The sequence below is a fragment of the Syngnathus typhle genome, linkage group LG16 (assembly GCF_033458585.1).
Source record: "Syngnathus typhle isolate RoL2023-S1 ecotype Sweden linkage group LG16, RoL_Styp_1.0, whole genome shotgun sequence".
Classification (NCBI taxonomy): Eukaryota; Metazoa; Chordata; class Actinopteri; order Syngnathiformes; family Syngnathidae; genus Syngnathus; species Syngnathus typhle.
The window spans coordinates 9,744,540-9,762,564 of NC_083753.1; the positions used below are offsets into that span (position 1 = coordinate 9,744,540).

The window sequence follows — 18,025 nt, forward strand, 5'->3', positions numbered from 1 at the left end:
AGTCCGAAAACCCGGTGCTAAAAATAAGGAAGCGGTCTAAACCTTAAACTTGTGGTCCAATTATAATGTTTTCAAAGTTTTTTCTAGTTTTTATTTGAGAGAAAAGGCATTTTAACATTGTTGTTTTATTGTTATTTTTCTTTTGTCTGTAGTTTACCATTTGATAAATAAAGAATTGTTAAAAAAAAAAAAAGTGCAGGTTATATAGTTCTTGGAGATTTCAATTCCGAAATTCCAAAACAGATTTTGGAAGCTCTATCCATGTATTGTACACAAGCAGTTCATATATGTGTGATTGGAAAACTGTATAGTGGATTCTTGTACTTGCTTGTCCATTTGTAGCTCATGTAAACGATAACACAAAGTTTTATGAACACAAGTATTTTCATACTCTTGGGATAACCCATGCCCTTTAATATCTTTTTACACCAAATGTTAACTCTTTCAATTTGGAGGAAGACAATGATGTGAGGAAAACCTTGCCAGATACTCCTTGTTGTGCGGTGTTGGGTGACACACTTCAGCAAGATAGTGAACATAGAATTGGGTTAGGGTTGAGGAAAACAGCAGAGAATTGAAGAACTTGCAGGGGTGGGCCAACCAAACCGCAGTCAGAGCTCGCTTCTGAGAAGACAAAGAAAGCAACATGATGTCGTCACAAATAGTGGATAATCAAAGTCTACACACTGCTGTTCCAATGTCAGGTTTTTGTGATGTAAAAAAAAAACTGATAGCAAGATAAATCACGAATCCATCACAGGGGTGTGTAGACTTATGTCCACTGAATGTCATTAAGCTTGCGGGGGTGAAGGTAGTGTTTGGTTATACCCCGGCCACTGTCGTCTCTTGTCTGTCAGGGGGACATAAACTACTCCCATCAAAGCTCTTTTGAGGAAGGTGCCGTCATTTTGACGGTCGTACTGCTCCAGCACCTGACTGCCACCATCGGGGCCGACTGGCAGCACCAAGCGCCCGCCTGGCTTCAGCTGCTCCAGAAGCTTTAGAAGAAAAGGAAATTCAAAATCTCACTTACATTAGTTTTATTTTCCTACTCAAGGTCAAACACCATTTTTTTAAATGGCTAGAAAAGGTAGAATTCTAAAATTGCACATCTCCAAATATATTTGACTTGAGCTGCTAAAATGCATACGTACGGCCTTTGGAACAGTTGCTGCAGCTGCCCCGACGTGAATGGCATCATAAGGGGCTCCCTCTGGGTAGCCGAGCCTTCCGTCCCCCACTGTGGATACATATAGACATGGATGGCTTCTTTTACACCTCATTCAAAATATGGAGTGTCCTCAAAGGAATGTTTGTGTGTTCATTAACTCACTCACGAGTCTGACGCGTCCAGAGGTAATAAGTTCCGGGTCATCAGCTTGGATGTTTCTAATTGAACTTTGAACCAGTTGGTCGATGTGGTCGATTCCCACGACTCTCCCATTGCTTCCTGTCTGTGCACAGAAGAGAGGAGGGCAGTTGGTGTGGGAACCAAAAGAATGAAACGTCCACACCATCTTAGAAACCATCTAACCTGATCATGACATTTACCATTCTTGCAAAACAGGCTGTGAGATATCCGCTTCCTGAGCCCACGTCTAGGGCCGATGCTCCTTCTGTGAGTTTGTCACTCAATAGCTCCAGAGCGTGGGCGTGCTGTCAGGATCAGTGGACATTGGGAGGGGGTGATTTCATTTCATACAAATTGGAATCTCTAAAGAGCATTGAGCCATATGATCAATGATGTTGAGGATACTTGCCATGTGTGGTGCACTGATGGTGGCTTGGAAGCCTGTGTCAGAAAACACATGGTCAATTTCGTTAAACATGTATGGCAAAATAGAAATCCCTGTAATGGAGACCTATGGACTGGGGAGAGTCTGCATATGGATAATCTCTGGAGTAGATTCCTCTGTCTGTAGCCAGCATGGCACTGAACACTCTGTCGCTGTGGATCACGCCATGATCTGAAAATGCAAAAAGATGACAGAATGACATTTGTCATTTGAACATTTCTACTCAGGCATCATATTGACTGAATTTACCCCTCAGTCTAGTTATGAGTTCTTGGTGCGTTTTGCCGCTGGACATCCACGCCATGGTTCGGGACAGCAGCACTCCCATCGGGATCGCCACTATTGCCAGACGCAACGCAGCTCGCATCTCTTAAAACAAATCTCTCTGCACTGACATCATGAACCTGGGCAAAGGACGGAAAAAGACACGAAATGTACGTGGAGGTTCAATAATTTATATACACCGTCAGTCTCTAGCCTATGGTAAACGTCAATAAATGACCGAATTAAAGCTGGGTTTGGTTTAACTCAAGTATGCGCTCACTGGCACTGAACTGCAACGTAGCTTTTAATTCCGTTTGTTTACTCGTGTTGGCTCGTGAGTGAAGGGTTCGTTCAAAACAACGAATCTTTTCAGTGAACGAGAGTGAACGAATCACTTCCTACCGTGATTCGTTCTTTTTTCAGTTCAGGGTAGGGGGGCCAGCTTCACGCAGGTTGACGGTTGTGGTGCGTTTGGGGTCCAATGGAAATCTGACCATGCAGTTCAACCGGAGAACCTGGATTGGTTATTTTTCACATACATAAAATAAACAGTCAAGTCGAAACACCTCGACTGTGATAGCCACTCAGCTGCTGTCAGAACACAGATTGTCTTTAAAAGTGACTTTGTTCTGATTGTTGCAATATTTATAGACCTAGTCTAAAACAGTAAACAAAATCACGTTGATTCTTTTATTTTAATTACAATCACTTTAAATTGTTCATTTCTTACACCGTCTAAAACCTTTTTAAAAAACGGTCCCTTTTATTTAAGAAAAGGAATATAATTTAAAGACTACCGTTTTTTTTCCATGTATAATGCGCCCCCATGTATAATACGCACCCAAATTTTGACTCCTACTTAAGTCCGTGAACGTAAAATTATTTCAGAAAAAAGATCATCTTTGGGAACAACCGGATGTTATTCTGCCGGTCAGTATCACTGCGCATGCGCTAGCATACTCAATAGCGAAGAAATGTTTCGGATTTGTGTAGGGTACATTGTGACAGCAAACGAGCAGGTGATCTAGCAAGCGTCTGATACGAGAACATTGTGTTCATATGGAGCGTGTTTGAAGTGAACACGCACACGCGCACACACGCACACACACACGCACACACACACATTTGGGTGTGGTGAAATTTGTCCTCTGCATTGAACCCATCCCCGTGTGATTTGGATCAATCCCCTGGGGGGGGAAGAGGGGAGCAGTGAGCAGCAGCAGCAGCGGTGCCGCCGCGGCGCTCGGGAATCATTTGGTGATCAATCCCCCCCCAATTCCATCCCATAATGCTGAGTGCCAAGCAAGGAGGCAATGGGTCCCATTGTCATAGTCTTTGGGTTTGAACCCACAACCTTCCGGTTTCAGGGCGGACACTCTACCACTAGGCCACTGAGCTGGCCCTACACAACCTGTCTAAGAGCTCCTGCATCGCTCTAACCGCCGACTCCGCTCTGCTGACCCCCAGCACCATTGGGGGGATAGAGCCTTTGCCATTGCTGCCCCCACTCCCCACTCTCTGGAACTCTCTCCCCCTGAGCGACCATTCGTAACGCTGACTCCCTGCGCTGCTTCAAACACCTTCCCAAGACCCACCTCTTCGACTCTGCACATGACACCGAACTCATCGTGTGTGTGTGCGCGCGCGCGCGCGATTATGTAATGAATTTCTAGGTAAAGCGGCTTTGAGTTTTCTCAAAAAGCGATGTATAAAAGTGATCTATTATTATGTCGTTGTTGACGAGAACAGACATCATGTAAACAGGCCCAGGACGTCACGTCTCGTCACGAGGCCAAGTTTTTATTATTGAAGTGACCTAAAGCAATAGTACATTTCTACCTCATTTCTAGAACTTCAATCTGATTTAATACATAACAGACATAGGATGACATTTGATGGATTGAATGACACCGTTTGTACTCGGTCTATGTAGAACCCGATTACAGTGGCGGCATCTGTGGCTCAGTGGGTAGACCAATACGTCCAATATTGCGACGGCGAGCCAAGTTTATTTGTATAGCCCTAAATCACAAGCAGTCTCAAAGGGCTTCACATCGACAAAAATGGACAATTATTCTCAAAGCATCCCCTGATTTTAAGCTCCCAAAAGGGCAAGGAAAAACTCAAAAAAAAAACTGCCAGGGGAAAATGAGAAACCTTGAGAAGGGACCACGGATGGAAGGATCCCCCTTTCAGGATCACCAGGCTGCAATGGATGCAGAGAGGGCACAAATAATACATAATATGAAAATCAATGAAAAAGTGGATGCCACGGTGCCCCATAATCCGAGTGTAAACCTGAGAAACAGGTGGTTGATTTGGCGGAGGAACTCCATCGTCATTTTGGCTACCAAATGCGGGCGGCTTTGTATATTGTTGTGTTTTTGTTTGCTTTCCGTTTTGTGTTTCAACTGAGGGAAGGAGAAAAAAAAAATAAAGTATTGATCCATTTCACCATTTTTGCTTGCAAGCAAAAATGGTGAATTGGATCAATACTTTTTTGTGTTTCGAAACAATCGTTTCGTTTGTTCGTTTATTTCAAACGTGGGCGGGGAAAATAAGATTACTGTACACAAATGAAAGGACAAATATACATGTATATACACTAATATAGATAATACACATTTATATATAGATAGATCTATATATATATATATATATATATGTGTGGATATAAACTAAAAGAGTAGCAAGCAACATATAACCAAAAAAGAAACCATAAATCATATTCACATGGCTGCCCGTGTTGTGTAACAGGAACAGACGAGACAGGTGTAACATATTGTACTTGTGCTTGTGCTTGGAACAGACGAGACAGGTGTAACATATTGTACTTGTGCTTGTGCTTGGAACATCCACGTCACTATGGGCAGGGCGACTTGGCATGAAACGCTTCCAAAAAAAAAAAAAAAAAAAAGAAAGAAAAGCCTAGGGTCGCGACTCTCTCTGTGCGTGTCACTTTCCTGCCGACTATTGTCAAACACGCTGCGTGCTGATTGCGCAGTCCAAATAATCTGCCACAGCTACAGGTCGACGCTGACCCGACTGCGTAGGAGATGGAGATGGAGACAATGCAGGTTACTATCAATACTTTGCACAAGCTAGAGCTGCTTACACTAAGCAGACTAGGCTGTAATAAAAATAAGACATGCTTTTTTTTTGTTTGAATGATCCTTTTCTTTCCAAGTTGTTCTAACTCATATAAAAGCATGATCATTCATAAAAGGCACCCTCCATTTTATTTGAGGCATTATATCCCAATATGCATGGATATGAGTTAGAACAACTTAGAAAGAAAATAATAATTACAATATATATATATTTTGGGGTGGTTGCAGGTCGCCCCCCAACTGTCGCGCTCGGGCAATGGCTTAGTCCAGGGCTCGGGAACCCCAAATGTTCAAATTGGCCCAAGTCAAATCAAAACCATACCTGTCTGGAGCCGCAAAAATCTAAAAGCTTTTTATAAGGCAACATAGACCAGGGGTGCTCAAAAACAAACAAAAAAAACATTTTAATATCACGCGATCGACCAATAGTGGCTTGGCGATTGAACGGTCGATCGCGATCGACGTATTGGCCACCCCTGACATAGACTGTCAATACATAAACTGTATGCTGACTAATAAAATAATTGAAATAATAATAGTGCTATTAATTCGATCATTTCTTCTTGCGGCCCATTAGAGGTAGTAGTACACCTGCGTGAAGCTGGCCCCCTAACCCACGCAAAATTGAAGCAAAATAGTCTGTTTCGTTTGTGCAAAAAAAAATTTCGTTTGTGCTGCCATGTTTTTTTTAGTTATGAAAGAGGATTTGATAAGTCATCCAGACTTCACCCAGCCCCCCATCTGCTCCAAATGAACCCAAAATGGTAGCGTTCGTTTATGCTGCAAAAATGTTCGTTTGTGCTGCTACGATTTCGTTGATATTACACATTTATTGGATAGCGATGACGTCAACCAGCCCCCCCCCCCCCATTTACTCCAAATGGACCCAAAATGGTAGCGTTCGTTTGTGCTGCAAAAATGTTCGTTTGTGCTGCTACGATTTCGTAGATATTACACATTTATTGGATGGAGATGACGTCACCCAGCCCCCCCCCCTTATTTACTTCCAAATGGACCCAAAATAGTGCCGTTCCTTTGTGCTTCGTTTGTGCTGGTTTGTGCTGCCAAAGGTTTCGTTTGTGCTGCTACGATTTCGTAGATATTACACATTTATGTTCTAGCGATGACGTCACTCAGTCCCCATTTAACTCCAAATGGACCCAAAATGGTACCGATTGATTGTGCCGCAAAAAATGTAGTTTGCGCTCAGTGAATCATTCAATTAGTCGTTTATTTAATATTAATTCATTTTCTAGAGATGTCAAATCTTTGCTCCACGGATCGTTAATTAACCATTTGTTTGGGCCATTGCAATTTTTCATGATTAAAATCATGCATCTTCCTTTATCCCCTGTCATGTATTTTATTCTAACAATTTTTCACTTGACATCATGATAACTCCTCAATTCTTACACATGTATTACCCAACTAATTACCATGCAAAGCGACCTCTGCAGCCCGGTAAGACATATCGCAACAGGGTGGCGAAAAACAAAGACGTGCAACTTTTTCAAGCGACAAATGCACAACTATCTCCGAAAATTTAATAACAGTGAGTGACAGAAAGCGTATTTTTCTGGGAAGTGATCATCGACCAATGTAAGTAAAATGTGTGTAAGGGGGGGAAAAAAAAAAAACCGAGTTCCTACAATATAGTTTGTAAATCCTGCCATGCGGTGATCAAATATTCAGGGACCACAAATCTCGATGCACATTTAAAGAAAAAAACACGACATCAAAGTTCAGTGTTAAAATAAGCACTTTGTATACTACAATACTCTTGTAATTTCCTAAATAAAGCGTTTGCAGTACCTTGTTGATTTTGCGTATGAATTGTTATAAATCAGGATATTGTTCTATATTTTCTATTTAAAAAAAAAATATATATATATGTATCGATCGTAGAGCACTATATCGTGATGTATCGTGAATGAATCATCGTATTGTGACAAAACCCGCGATTTACATATATATATATATATATATATATATATATATATATATATTGTGACCTCTAGTGACCTCTAGTGATCACCATAGCAGAAGTCAACATCTTGTTGAGGACTCTTTTATCAGCACTTTTTGGAACAAGGTAGACAATACTGTCAATAGGTCTTCAGACGTCTTATATTATGACCACTTATTTTGGAACAGGCAGAGTACAAGGTTGCAAATAGACTAACTTCCGCCATTTATATTCACACCTTTGCCCCTCATCTGGACCCTAGGACTGTTCCGGGACCACTGACGACGGCGTGTCCGAAGGAGCATCTGAGTCTGTGGTGGTCGTCGCCCAGTGAGTCAGCTTACCTATCCATCACTCTGCTTCAGTCCTATTTTTTTGGCATGCTATTCGATGTCCGTACGGCGACCTTGAGTGCTTTGAAAGGCGCCTCATCAATCAAATGTAGTGTTATGATTACTCGACGACAAAGTCTGCCGTTTGGAGTTGCGTCCTGTTTTTCTGAAATTTGCCTCGGCTGGCTTTCTTCTCCGCTTTTGAGCTCTTGTCTTTTTTTGTGTTTCAGGAAATTGAGTGTGCAGTGCCCATGTCCCTTTAATCGCAGAGAAGACACCACACCATGGTGGCGTTTGGTATTGCTCCTCTTTATTTTTTCTTGTGCACTCATATACACATGCGCTTTTTGTTTTTGGTCACTCACACACGCACGCATTCACAGCGTCAAACGTGAGAATCGAACTCACGGTGCCGATAGATCGATAGATAAATAAAGACTAATCAATCAATCAAAGAAATCTTGTCACTGACAACTTGAACTTGCTCGGAGTCGCATTTTGTGTTGTGTACCTTGTGCCCGTTCCTTTTCTGTCGGGCTTTTGCGCTCTCTCGCAATAATGTACCGACCGAGCCCAGACAGAGGTGTCGGTCCCGTCTCGTTGCCGCAAACAAGGTCAAAACCAACGTCAAGTGCAACGAAAACTTCACGTCACTTGGCTAAACACAAAATGCGGCATTAGACGCACGCAGAACAGACAAACCGTACACAGCTAGGGACATTCGTACCGAGTAAGCAAGAATAGAATGAGAGCGCAAAATGTCAAATGACAAGTGGTTCGAGATGAACCAAAGCACCCAGAAGCTGATCGGCGAACCACCAAAGCGCAAGGTACGCATCGGACGCATGGACGCGCATGCGCGTGACTATAGGCTAAATCGCGTTGAAAGCATTTGCAAGTCGTTCGCTCTGTCGGGGGGGGGGGGGGGGGGGGAGAGAGAGAGAGAGAGCCCCCGCCGCCGCCGCCGCCTGTGACGTCGTTTGCGCTCAATCTGTTCAGATACCCTGGGGCTCCATTCTGGCGGTGGTCCCGACGCTCCTCTTGGTCGTGCTTTTCATCCAAAACATCGTCTTCTTCTGCTTGAACAGGTACGCACGGACGCACGCAATGAACAAACACTTGACCACCACAAGTTACAATCCCCCCCTTCATGTATACCCTTTATGTGTTCCAAGGCCTCAGGACATCGTCAAAGAGATGGGCGCGCTGGTGGCGACTTTGCCCAACAGCATCCCGGACCGCAACTGCACCGACTTAGCCTGCCACTTGGCGGCGCTGCAGACCGCATTAGCACAGCTGAATGCAAGTCACGCCGCGATTTCCAGCGACCTGCAGAAGAGTCAGACGGCATTGGCAGAGCTGAAGGCAGGTCACGCCGCGATTTCCAGCGACCGGGAGAAGAGTCAGACGGCATTGGCAGAGCTGAAGGCAGGTCACAACGCAAGTCAGAGCCTGCTGGCCAAAGTCTGGCAGGAGATTAGCAGCGACAAAGGGCTTCTGAGTCAGACACTGAAAGACCTGAAGACGGACTACAAGAGCATGTCTCAGGTGAGGTGGACATTTCAGGACTTAACGTCCCTACCTCCCTCCCTCCCTCCTCTTACACACAAACTACTATCTCCTTTGAATAAGAACAAAAGTATTGTTGAAAGATGCAAACAAAGTGTCCCAGGTGTCATTTCAGTTCTTTCAAACGCTTGGTGCGCAGGAGCTGTCACAAGAGAACAAGAACTTCAGTTTGGCTTTGTCCAGCCTGCAGCAGAAGGTCACAGGTAACAGGGAACTCCATGGTAGCTAGCGAGCGAGCGTGTCCAGTTTGTTTAAAGCGGGCATCTATTTTGCTTTTTTTTTTTTTTCTTCAGGTCTCATGCCCGGAGCCTGCTGTGACGTCATGGCGGCGGGAAAGTCCCGAAGTGGAGTCTATTCCATCTTTAGCGGGTCCAACAGCTTCGAGGCTTACTGCAACATGTGGCAGGATGGGGGAGGCTGGACCGTAAGTGCTTGACCCCCCACCCCAAAAAAACACCCCAAAGTTCCCCTCGTGATGCCTTCCTCAATAAAGTTGGCACTTTTCTTCAATGCTGAAAGTCCAGTTGGCCAGTCATGCTCGTTTGCTCCGCTGATGGTGTGTGTGTGTGTTTGCAGGTGATCCAGAGGAGAAAGGACGGCTCCGTCGACTTCTTTCGCGGTTGGAAAGACTATCGAAAGGGCTTTGGAGACCTCGCCGGAGAGCACTGGCTCGGTCTGAAACAAAGACATCCTTCTTGTCAAGCCTTTGTGGTTTGCGTGACGTGACGCCGCCGCCTTTGCGTGTTTGCAGGCCTGCAAAACATCCACGCTCTGACGGCCTCGGGCGCTTACCAGTTGCGGATCGACTTGACCACATTCGCCGGCCGCAATTACTACGCTCTCTACGACAACTTCTCGGTGGGCCCCGAGAAGGACGGCTACCCGCTGCTTGTGAGCGGCTACTCTGGAAACGCAGGTAGCGCCTCCCGCCGGAGGGGGGGCACACTCGAGAGCCTGCGCCGCCTGCGTGTGCTCAAAAGCAAGTTTGTGTGCTTTGCAGGCGATAGTCTCACCTTCCATTCTGGGATGAAGTTCAGCACCGAAGACCGCGACCAAGACGAGCATCCTGACAATTGCGCCACTTTGTTCAAGGGCGGTTGGTGGTACAAGCACTGTTACCTAGTCAACCTGAACGGGCTGTACAAGGCAACCGCCACCTACGACGATCACCATGTAAGATGGGATACTTTGGAGCTACCAGATCACCGCCTGAGATTTGTGGAGATGAAGATCCGGCCCAGAGAGTGAGCGGTCGGCCGGCGGAGCCTGGGAACGGCATCCCCGTGGGATCACGTGGGTGCTGCCCGACGTCACCCATTTGCGCAGCGCTCGTCAAGTAAGATGGCGGTGCGCAAATGTGTGTCGGATTTGGCCCGGGCAAATTGGTCCAAGTGCAATTCCGAATTACACCAGGAGCTTGACACGAGAGAGACCTGACAAACGCTTAGTTGGAAGTTAGTTCCTCAAAATGAACTTTTATTAAAGGGCAGTTTGGCGCTGTTGCAGTTCCAAATTTCACCAGCAGACGGGGCCAAATTTAGACTGACGTGACATGGTAAATCCGTCGTTAGATTAGTCGAAGTTATTGACTCGGGAAACACGACCTGTTTTGAATGACACGCATGCGCGCACACACACACACGCACACACACGCACACACACACACACACACACTTTTGGATCATTTTAAGATGTTTTGCTTTGCTATCATAAAATCCCTTACATCTGTTGACATAAGGACATAAGGAGTGCCCATAAGCATAGGTTAGCTACGATTGATTATGTGTTAAGTTAGTGAGTGTTCGATGAAGTTGTGTTTTACAATAATATCGGTTCAAGTAAGGGTACATGAAATAACTAACAGCTGAAGCATTCCAATGGCATCTGTTAAAGTAAGGGTACCCACCCATAACCATTGTTTAGTTTGGTTGCGTTGAATATTGACTTAGGTTTCATTTTCTTCCGTTTTGCGTCGTTTCAGTTGAATATTTTCAAACATGGTTTATTGCTGTTGATGTCAAGAGGATGGATGGATGGATGGATGGATGGATGCATCATCAACATGTATTCAATATGGATGTTTTATTCATACATGGATGTATTCTCTCGCGAGTAAGGACTGTTAAAGTAATCATAGTTATGTTGTGTTGAATATCTTTGAAGTGATGTAGTAGTTAAGTTGCATTTTCTTTTCTTTTCTTTTTTGGAACCAAAATTTGGATTTTGGGAATGAGGCCAACTGATTACTCCACCCATTCCAGCAATTTATACCCTCAGTCTCCTTTTTGTCCCCTCCCTTTACGCGAGTTTTACAATCCAAAGAGGTTTGCGACGGCATCATTCTCGCTTCAATGAGAAATGGCAAGTGGAATTGTCGTCGTTTGTACAAACAATTGAGATGTCTCACTTTTTTCCCTTACTCATTAAACTTTCTCTTGATAATCGTTTGACGATTGATCTTTTTTTCCCCCCCACGTATATTTTACTATGTGGTGCAAGGTTCTTCTATATTCCATAATGAATATATTGAGAATATTTGTCATTTTTCGCATGTCCTGAGTGTTGCTAGTCACCTAAGCGTTGAACAGAGGCTGTGATGTACCGAATCTTCGTACTCAAAGATGACGAATCGAAACTCTTGAATCTACCCTCAACATCGGAATGAGCCAGACCTGGTCGGAAGTAGTTTCCTTAAACTCAGCTAGTGCGCTAGTGTCAATGAACTCATCCCCGCGGCGGTTGCAATAAAAACGGCTTAACCCAACCGCGAGTTACCAAATCGCTCCTACCTAAGGGCAGGGCTGTCATACTCGTGTTTTTTTGCCGGGCCGCATTGTAGTCAGAGCTTCTTTCGGGAGGGCCATTATGAACTGTCGACCCGAACCAATGTATGAGCACCTCGTATTCTATAAAGTCAAAGCTTCGAAACAAATTGACTTGTCAAATCTCGGTTTTCGAACGTCCCGGTTCTCGACCAACTGGGAATTCAAACACAAAATTCGAGATGTTTTTTTTTTTTTTTTTTTGCTTCGGTTGTCGAATATATTAAAATATTTTCCAAATTTCAGCGACGGCTCTCTCACAATAATACAACCAGCGCGGTGCAGTTGCGCGGTCGGCGACGCGCTACGGTCGCGCGATCGGACAAAAATGCGAAAAATGAAAAAATGCTTGAAAAAAGGCGTTTTTTTTTTTTTTTGTTTGTTTGGAACGGATTAAATTTCTTTCTTTCATTTGTAATGGGAAAACATGATTCGGAATTCGAACGATTCACTTCTCGAACAGCCTTCGGCAACGGATTGTGGTCGAAAACCGAGGCTCCACTGTATAGACATTTGAATTTTGCCTGTGATCTGGACTTAGGACCATTCCGGGACCAGTGACGACGGCGTGACCGAAGGAGCATCTGAACATTCACTTCCACTTGATCCATTTGCTCCGAGGTGGGGAAAACTCACCGATGGGATGGCGGCGGCGACGGGGATCATCAACAGGGTCAACATTCGCATGGCGTTTGTCACCGCCTTGTGGACAGACAATACGTTGGACCTCTGGAGGGAAAACAGCTGAACAAGAAGAAGATGATGATGATGATGATGATGACGACGTTTGACATGATCGGCCGTCAATCGCATACCTCCACAATGAACAGATTGGTCAGTCCAAGGGCAAGCAGCAGAAGCCACGTGGAGTCAGGTGACGTCAGGTCGGGGAACCACAGAGTGCCCCCTGTGGCCAAAGAGGCGTGGAGCACTGAAATGAAAACTGTGCTTCAACACGTGCGGAACTCCTAGGGAAGTATAACTACAGGAAGAGCAGGAAGAGGAGGCTTACTGGCTGTAGATAATTGCATGATTGTGTATTGTGCTAAAAGAATGTCCCGCACGGCTACCGTAGCTGAGACGAAGAAGCTGCTCTCGCTCCCCGGATGTAACGCAACCAAGTGATAGATTTGGTTCTCTGAATCCTCGTGTGAGTTTATTAAACTGCTGTCCTCTAAACGTATGGTGCTTGCTTCGACGCGCATAACGACATGGTGTCAGAAGACGTCTCGGACCTGCCCTCTGTGTATTGAGTGGTGTGTTTTTTTCTTCGCCGTGCTCCGAAGTGCGAAAGGAATTGAGTGAAGGCTGACTATGGCGGAAGGATTTCGCAGGCCTGACCCTCTTGTTTTTGAAGGAGACGTTGCCGAGAATTGGCGTATTTTTGAAAGTGAATATGACATTTTTATCGAGGCTGCACACGCGGATAAACCTGCCAAGACAAAAGCGTACATCCTCCTCAACCTTGCAGGAGCAGAAGCCATTGAACGGGAGCGTTCATTTGTATACGATGCGGAAGTTAGAGCGCCAGGAGAAAATGGAGCCGTTATGGTCCCGGCCGAGTCTCGGGAAGACCCCACGTGTCTCAAGCGAAAATTTCGAGAAATGTGCAATCCACAACACAACAAGACGATGGAAAGGCACAAGTTTCACACTCGAAATCAGAAGCAAGGTGAGACTATTGAATCTTTCATCAGTGATTTGAAGATAAAAGCAAAGAGTTGCCACTTTGCAGAGCTCACGGACGAATTGATTTGTGATAGAATCGTGTGTGGCATCAACAACGACAGTATAAGAAAGGCTCTGCTACGCGATAGTGACTTGACCCTCGCTAAGGCAATTTCTATCTGCCGTATTTATGAAATGACCGAGGAAAACACAAAAGCATTAACTCTGCAAGTAAACCCTGTGGATGCGCTACAACAAAGCTCCAATAGAGGACTGTACAGGTCAAGAAATAAGAAAGCAAATCAATATGATTCAAAGAACATCACTACTTGTGATCATTGTGGAGGCAGCCACCCAGCGCAAAGGGATAGATGTCCAGCGTTTGGCTTGAAATGTCACAAATGTGGAAAGATGAATCATTTCAAGGATTGCTGCAAGTCAAAGCCAGCGTATCACAACACAGAAAGAAAGAGTTTCACAAAGAAAAGCTCCACTAGAAGACCAGTGTATCACGTGAAGGTCGAGCAAGAGAAAGAATACACCGCTGATGATGATACATACTATGTAGATGGAATTTCTGTGGACACTATCAATGCACATATGAAAAATAGAGATGAAGGCTTTGTCACTCTGCATGTGCACGGGAAACCCATCGAAATGAAGATTGACACCGGAGCGAAATGTAATGTAATGGCTAAGGACATGTTTGTACAACTCTCTGAGGGGAACATTATTCCCTGTGGCAAGTCTACAAATCTAGTGGCTTATGGCGGCAGCAAGATCGAAACTGCAGGTCTTGTCTCACTGTCATGCTACTTGGATGAACAGCAACACACGCTACCCTTCTTCCTCGTGGAGCGTGATGTTATTCCACTTTTGGGATTTCGTGCATGTATGCGTCTCGGACTTGTCACATTCAGCCCTCACGTCCACCAGGTCGGCACGGAGACTATTACAGACTTTGTCAAAAATATCAAAGAGAAATACAAAGATGTGTTCAGCGATGAATTAGGAGAACTGCCAATCACCTACTCCATGGTAGTAGATCCAGCTGTACGGCCAGTCGTGCGTCCAGCGCACCGTGTCCCCTTGGCGATGCAGGCCCGCGTTAAAGCTGAACTTGATAACATGACAAGCAAAGGAGTCATCTGCCCTGTCTCTGAGCCCACGGACTGGGTTTCATCGATGGTAGCAGCACACAAGAAAGACAAAGAAGAGATACGACTGTGCATCAACCCAAAAGACTTGAACAATGCTTTAAAGAGACCCCACTATCCGATGCGTAGTGTGGAAGACGTAGCCAGCAAAATGTCAGGTGCCACCCTGTTTTCGGTGCTTGATGCCAAGAACTCCTTTTGGCAAATAAAGCTAGATCAAAAGTCATCCATGTTGACAACATTCAGCACACCTTTTGGGCGCTACCGATTTCTCCGCATGCCATTTGGCATCAACTCAGCAAGTGAAGTTTTCCAAAGCTCAATGGAACAACTGTTTGCCGGTTACCCATGTGCTGTCATAGTCGACGACATCATTGTGGGAGGTCGCGATGCTGCAGAACATGATGCTAATCTGAAGAAAATATTGGATCGTGCACAAGAGATCAAACTTAGACTCAACTCTCAAAAGTGCAAGTTTCGGCTCGACCAAGTCTGCTATGTTGGTCACATATTCACAAAAGAAGGTCTGAAAGCCGATCCAACGAAAACAGAAGCCATCACGGAGATGCCGGTCCCGCAAGATGCCCTAGCTGTGCAACGATTCCTGGGCATGGTGAACTACTTGGGGAAGTTTATCCCAAATCTCAGCGACATTGCAGCACCACTCAGGCAGCTCACTCACAAAGACGCTGCATGGTGCTGGCTCCCCCAACACCAACAGGCATTTGTGAAATTGAAGTCATGTCTATCCAGCTCACCTGTCCTTTCTTATTTTGATGTAGGGAAACCTGTGATGCTAACATGTGATGCATCCCGTTATGGGTTGGGTGCAGCATGTTTACAAGATGGAAAGCCAATTGCGTATGCATCTCGCACATTGTCAGATACAGAAACCCGTTATGCGCAAATTGAAAAAGAACTCCTTGCTGTTGTTTTTGCATGCACTAAGTTTAAGGACTACATCTATGGCAAGCACACCGTCATTGAAACAGACCACCAACCTCTGGTCACTATACTGAAGAAGCCGATCCTCACAGCTCCAGCTCGTCTGCAGAGGATGCTACTTCGTCTACAAGCTTTTGACATCACCTTGGTTTATAAAAAGGGCAAGCAAATGTACCTTTCCGACACCCTGTCAAGAGCCCCAAACGATAAAGTTTCTGAATTATCTAGTGCTCACAGCTCGTTTGAAGTCATGTCAGTCAGTTTTATCTCGACAGCCAGGCTTGAAGAGCTGAGAACACACACTGCCAGTGACCAAGTGCTTCAAACTCTTAGCAATGTGATCCAGAATGGATGGCCTAACAAAGAACGTCAGGCACCGCTCTCTGTCCGCCCATACTTTCCATACAGAGACGAGTTGGTAGTGGAAGAAGGTATTGTTGTTAAAGGACACAGACCTGTCATACCAATCTCACTGCAACAAGAGTACATCCAAATTATGCATAGAGGTCACCCAGGCCTTGAATCAACTAAATGTAGAGCCAGAAGTACAGTGTTTTGGCCCAACATGAACACGGACATCACAAAAGTACTACTGTCTTGTGCTGTATGCAATAGCACACGACCACACCAGCAAAAGGAACCGCTGAAAGCTCATCCTGTCCCTACCCTGCCATGGTCTACGGTCGCAACGGACATTTTTGAATGGCATGGTCAACAGTATTCAGTCCTTGTTGACTCTTACTCGGGATGGTTCGAAATTGATCTGCTTCGTGATTTGTCTTCAGCTACAGTGATAAAAAAGCTAAAGAGACATTTTTCTGTTCATGGAGCACCCCATACACTGATTTCTGATAATGGCAGACAATACACTAGCCAACGATTCCGCGACTTTTCCAAACAGTGGGACATTACGCACGTTACCAGCAGTCCCGGATACCCGCAGTCGAATGGATTAGCCGAGCGTGCCGTCCGCAGTGCCAAACAGCTCATGGAAAAGTCACACCGAGATGGAACGGATGTTTTTCTCAACCTGCTCAACCTCAGGAACATTCCTCGAGACAGCACGCTTGGATCACCTGCACAGCGTCTCATGTCTCGCCAGACGCGTTCTACCTTTCCTGTCAACAACACTCTGCTTGTGCCTGCAATAAAGGGTGCAGGACAAGTTGCTACTCAGCTTCAAAGGAAAAGACTTGTTCAAAAGCAGTACTATGATGCAACAAGTCGCCCTCTGGTGCCACTTGTGAGAGGACAAATTGTCCGGTTACAGACTGCAGAGGGATATGACCGCCTCGGGAAAGTGGTTCAGGCTTGCAAAGAGCCGCGCTCCTACATCGTTGAATCCAACGGAGGCATCTACAGGAGGAATCGCCGTCACATCCTTCCTGTTGCTGAACCAACCCCACCTTTGCACGCCGACTCTGACCATCACTCTCAACCGCCGGTTCCGAGTACGCCAGACCCTCTTCTATCCAGTCCACATGCCCGACCGTCTCACTTCTCTCAACCATCTGCTCACTACTCCACCAATGAGCAATCGACAACATCTCCAGCTGATGTGCCCACCCGAGTGTCACACAATTGTTCTGCTTATGTGACTCGCTCAGGTCGGATTTCTAAGCCGAATCCGAAGTACAAGGATTGAACTGCATGTTTGTTAGTTGCGTTTTGAAAGAAAAAAGTTAAGCTCTAAGGTTGTTTACATACTTGTTATTATTACCAAGTGTACCTTCGTGCATTTCCAAGAAGAACAATTTGTTAATTCAGTAAGTTTTATGCTGCCAGTTTTACGCAGACTTGTTTATTTGTAGACTGTCACGTCACGTTTGGATATTACAGTTTTTTAGTTGATAATATTTTTTATATAGGCAATGTTCTAAAAGGAGAGGATGTAGATAATTGCATGATTGTGTATTGTGCTAAAAGAATGTCCCGCACGGCTACCGTAGCTGAGACGAAGAAGCTGCTCTCGCTCCCCGGATGTAACGCAACCAAGTGATAGATTTGGTTCTCTGAATCCTCGTGTGAGTTTATTAAACTGCTGTCCTCTAAACGTATGGTGCTTGCTTCGACGCGCATAACGACACTGGCCAAGGCACAGCCGCACCACGCTCTGACCGGAAGCCGCAGGATGTGGAGACTACCCAGGTTCAGCATGGCGCCGGCCGTTCCACTGCGAGCTTATCAGCTTGATTTTGGTCATCACAAAACGACGTGTTCAAATGTTTGTGGGAATCAATTTTTTTTGGGTGGTTGCGACGCCCTCTCCCCAACTGGCGCCCGAGGCAATGGCCTTGTGTGTGACTTCAACCAGTAGGTGTCGATAATGCCCATTGAAGCTGGTGCCACCTCGCCGTAAAACAAAACAAAGAAGAAAACGACGTACCTTCCCGTTC

At 45.3% G+C, this 18,025-nt stretch overlaps 2 protein-coding genes across 2 annotated transcripts; one reads left to right on the top strand and one right to left on the bottom strand.

Moving 5' to 3' along the window:
• Positions 1 to 382: 382 nt before the first annotated feature.
• Positions 383 to 2,407, bottom strand: pcmtl (l-isoaspartyl protein carboxyl methyltransferase, like). The gene is made up of 8 exons (XM_061301445.1): positions 2,046 to 2,407; positions 1,863 to 1,967; positions 1,761 to 1,792; positions 1,552 to 1,656; positions 1,334 to 1,454; positions 1,155 to 1,240; positions 829 to 998; positions 383 to 624 (listed from the first exon to the last, which is right to left on the bottom strand). Exons 1-8 carry the CDS (start codon positions 2,161 to 2,163, stop codon positions 612 to 614), a joined length of 750 nt encoding a protein of 249 aa, XP_061157429.1. The 5' UTR covers positions 2,164 to 2,407; the 3' UTR covers positions 383 to 611.
• Positions 2,408 to 8,210: 5,803 nt separating this feature from the next.
• Positions 8,211 to 11,466, top strand: LOC133169376 (microfibril-associated glycoprotein 4-like). Its single transcript, XM_061301527.1, has 8 exons — positions 8,211 to 8,298; positions 8,468 to 8,556; positions 8,644 to 9,016; positions 9,177 to 9,240; positions 9,331 to 9,461; positions 9,614 to 9,710; positions 9,789 to 9,953; positions 10,038 to 11,466. The coding sequence occupies exons 1-8, from the start codon at positions 8,227 to 8,229 to the stop codon at positions 10,283 to 10,285; spliced, it is 1,239 nt and encodes a 412-aa protein (XP_061157511.1). The 5' UTR covers positions 8,211 to 8,226; the 3' UTR covers positions 10,286 to 11,466.
• The last annotated feature ends 6,559 nt before the right edge of the window (positions 11,467 to 18,025 follow it).

Bases quoted from the DNA above. Each gene is read 5' to 3' on its own strand.
- pcmtl (XM_061301445.1), bottom strand. From the start codon at position 2,163: ATGCGAGCTGCGTTGCGTCTGGCAATAGTGGCGATCCCGATGGGAGTG. The intron at 1,968-2,045 runs GTAAATTCAGTC...TTGCATTTTCAG, and splicing joins ACTCATAACTAGACTGAGGG to ATCATGGCGTGATCCACAGC. The intron at 1,455-1,551 runs GTAAATGTCATG...TTCTGTGCACAG, and splicing joins CAGCCTGTTTTGCAAGAATG to ACAGGAAGCAATGGGAGAGT.
- LOC133169376 (XM_061301527.1), top strand. From the start codon at position 8,227: ATGTCAAATGACAAGTGGTTCGAGATGAACCAAAGCACCCAGAAGCTG. The intron at 9,241-9,330 runs GTAACAGGGAAC...TTTTTTCTTCAG, and splicing joins CCTGCAGCAGAAGGTCACAG to GTCTCATGCCCGGAGCCTGC. The intron at 9,954-10,037 runs GTAGCGCCTCCC...TGTGCTTTGCAG, and splicing joins CGGCTACTCTGGAAACGCAG to GCGATAGTCTCACCTTCCAT.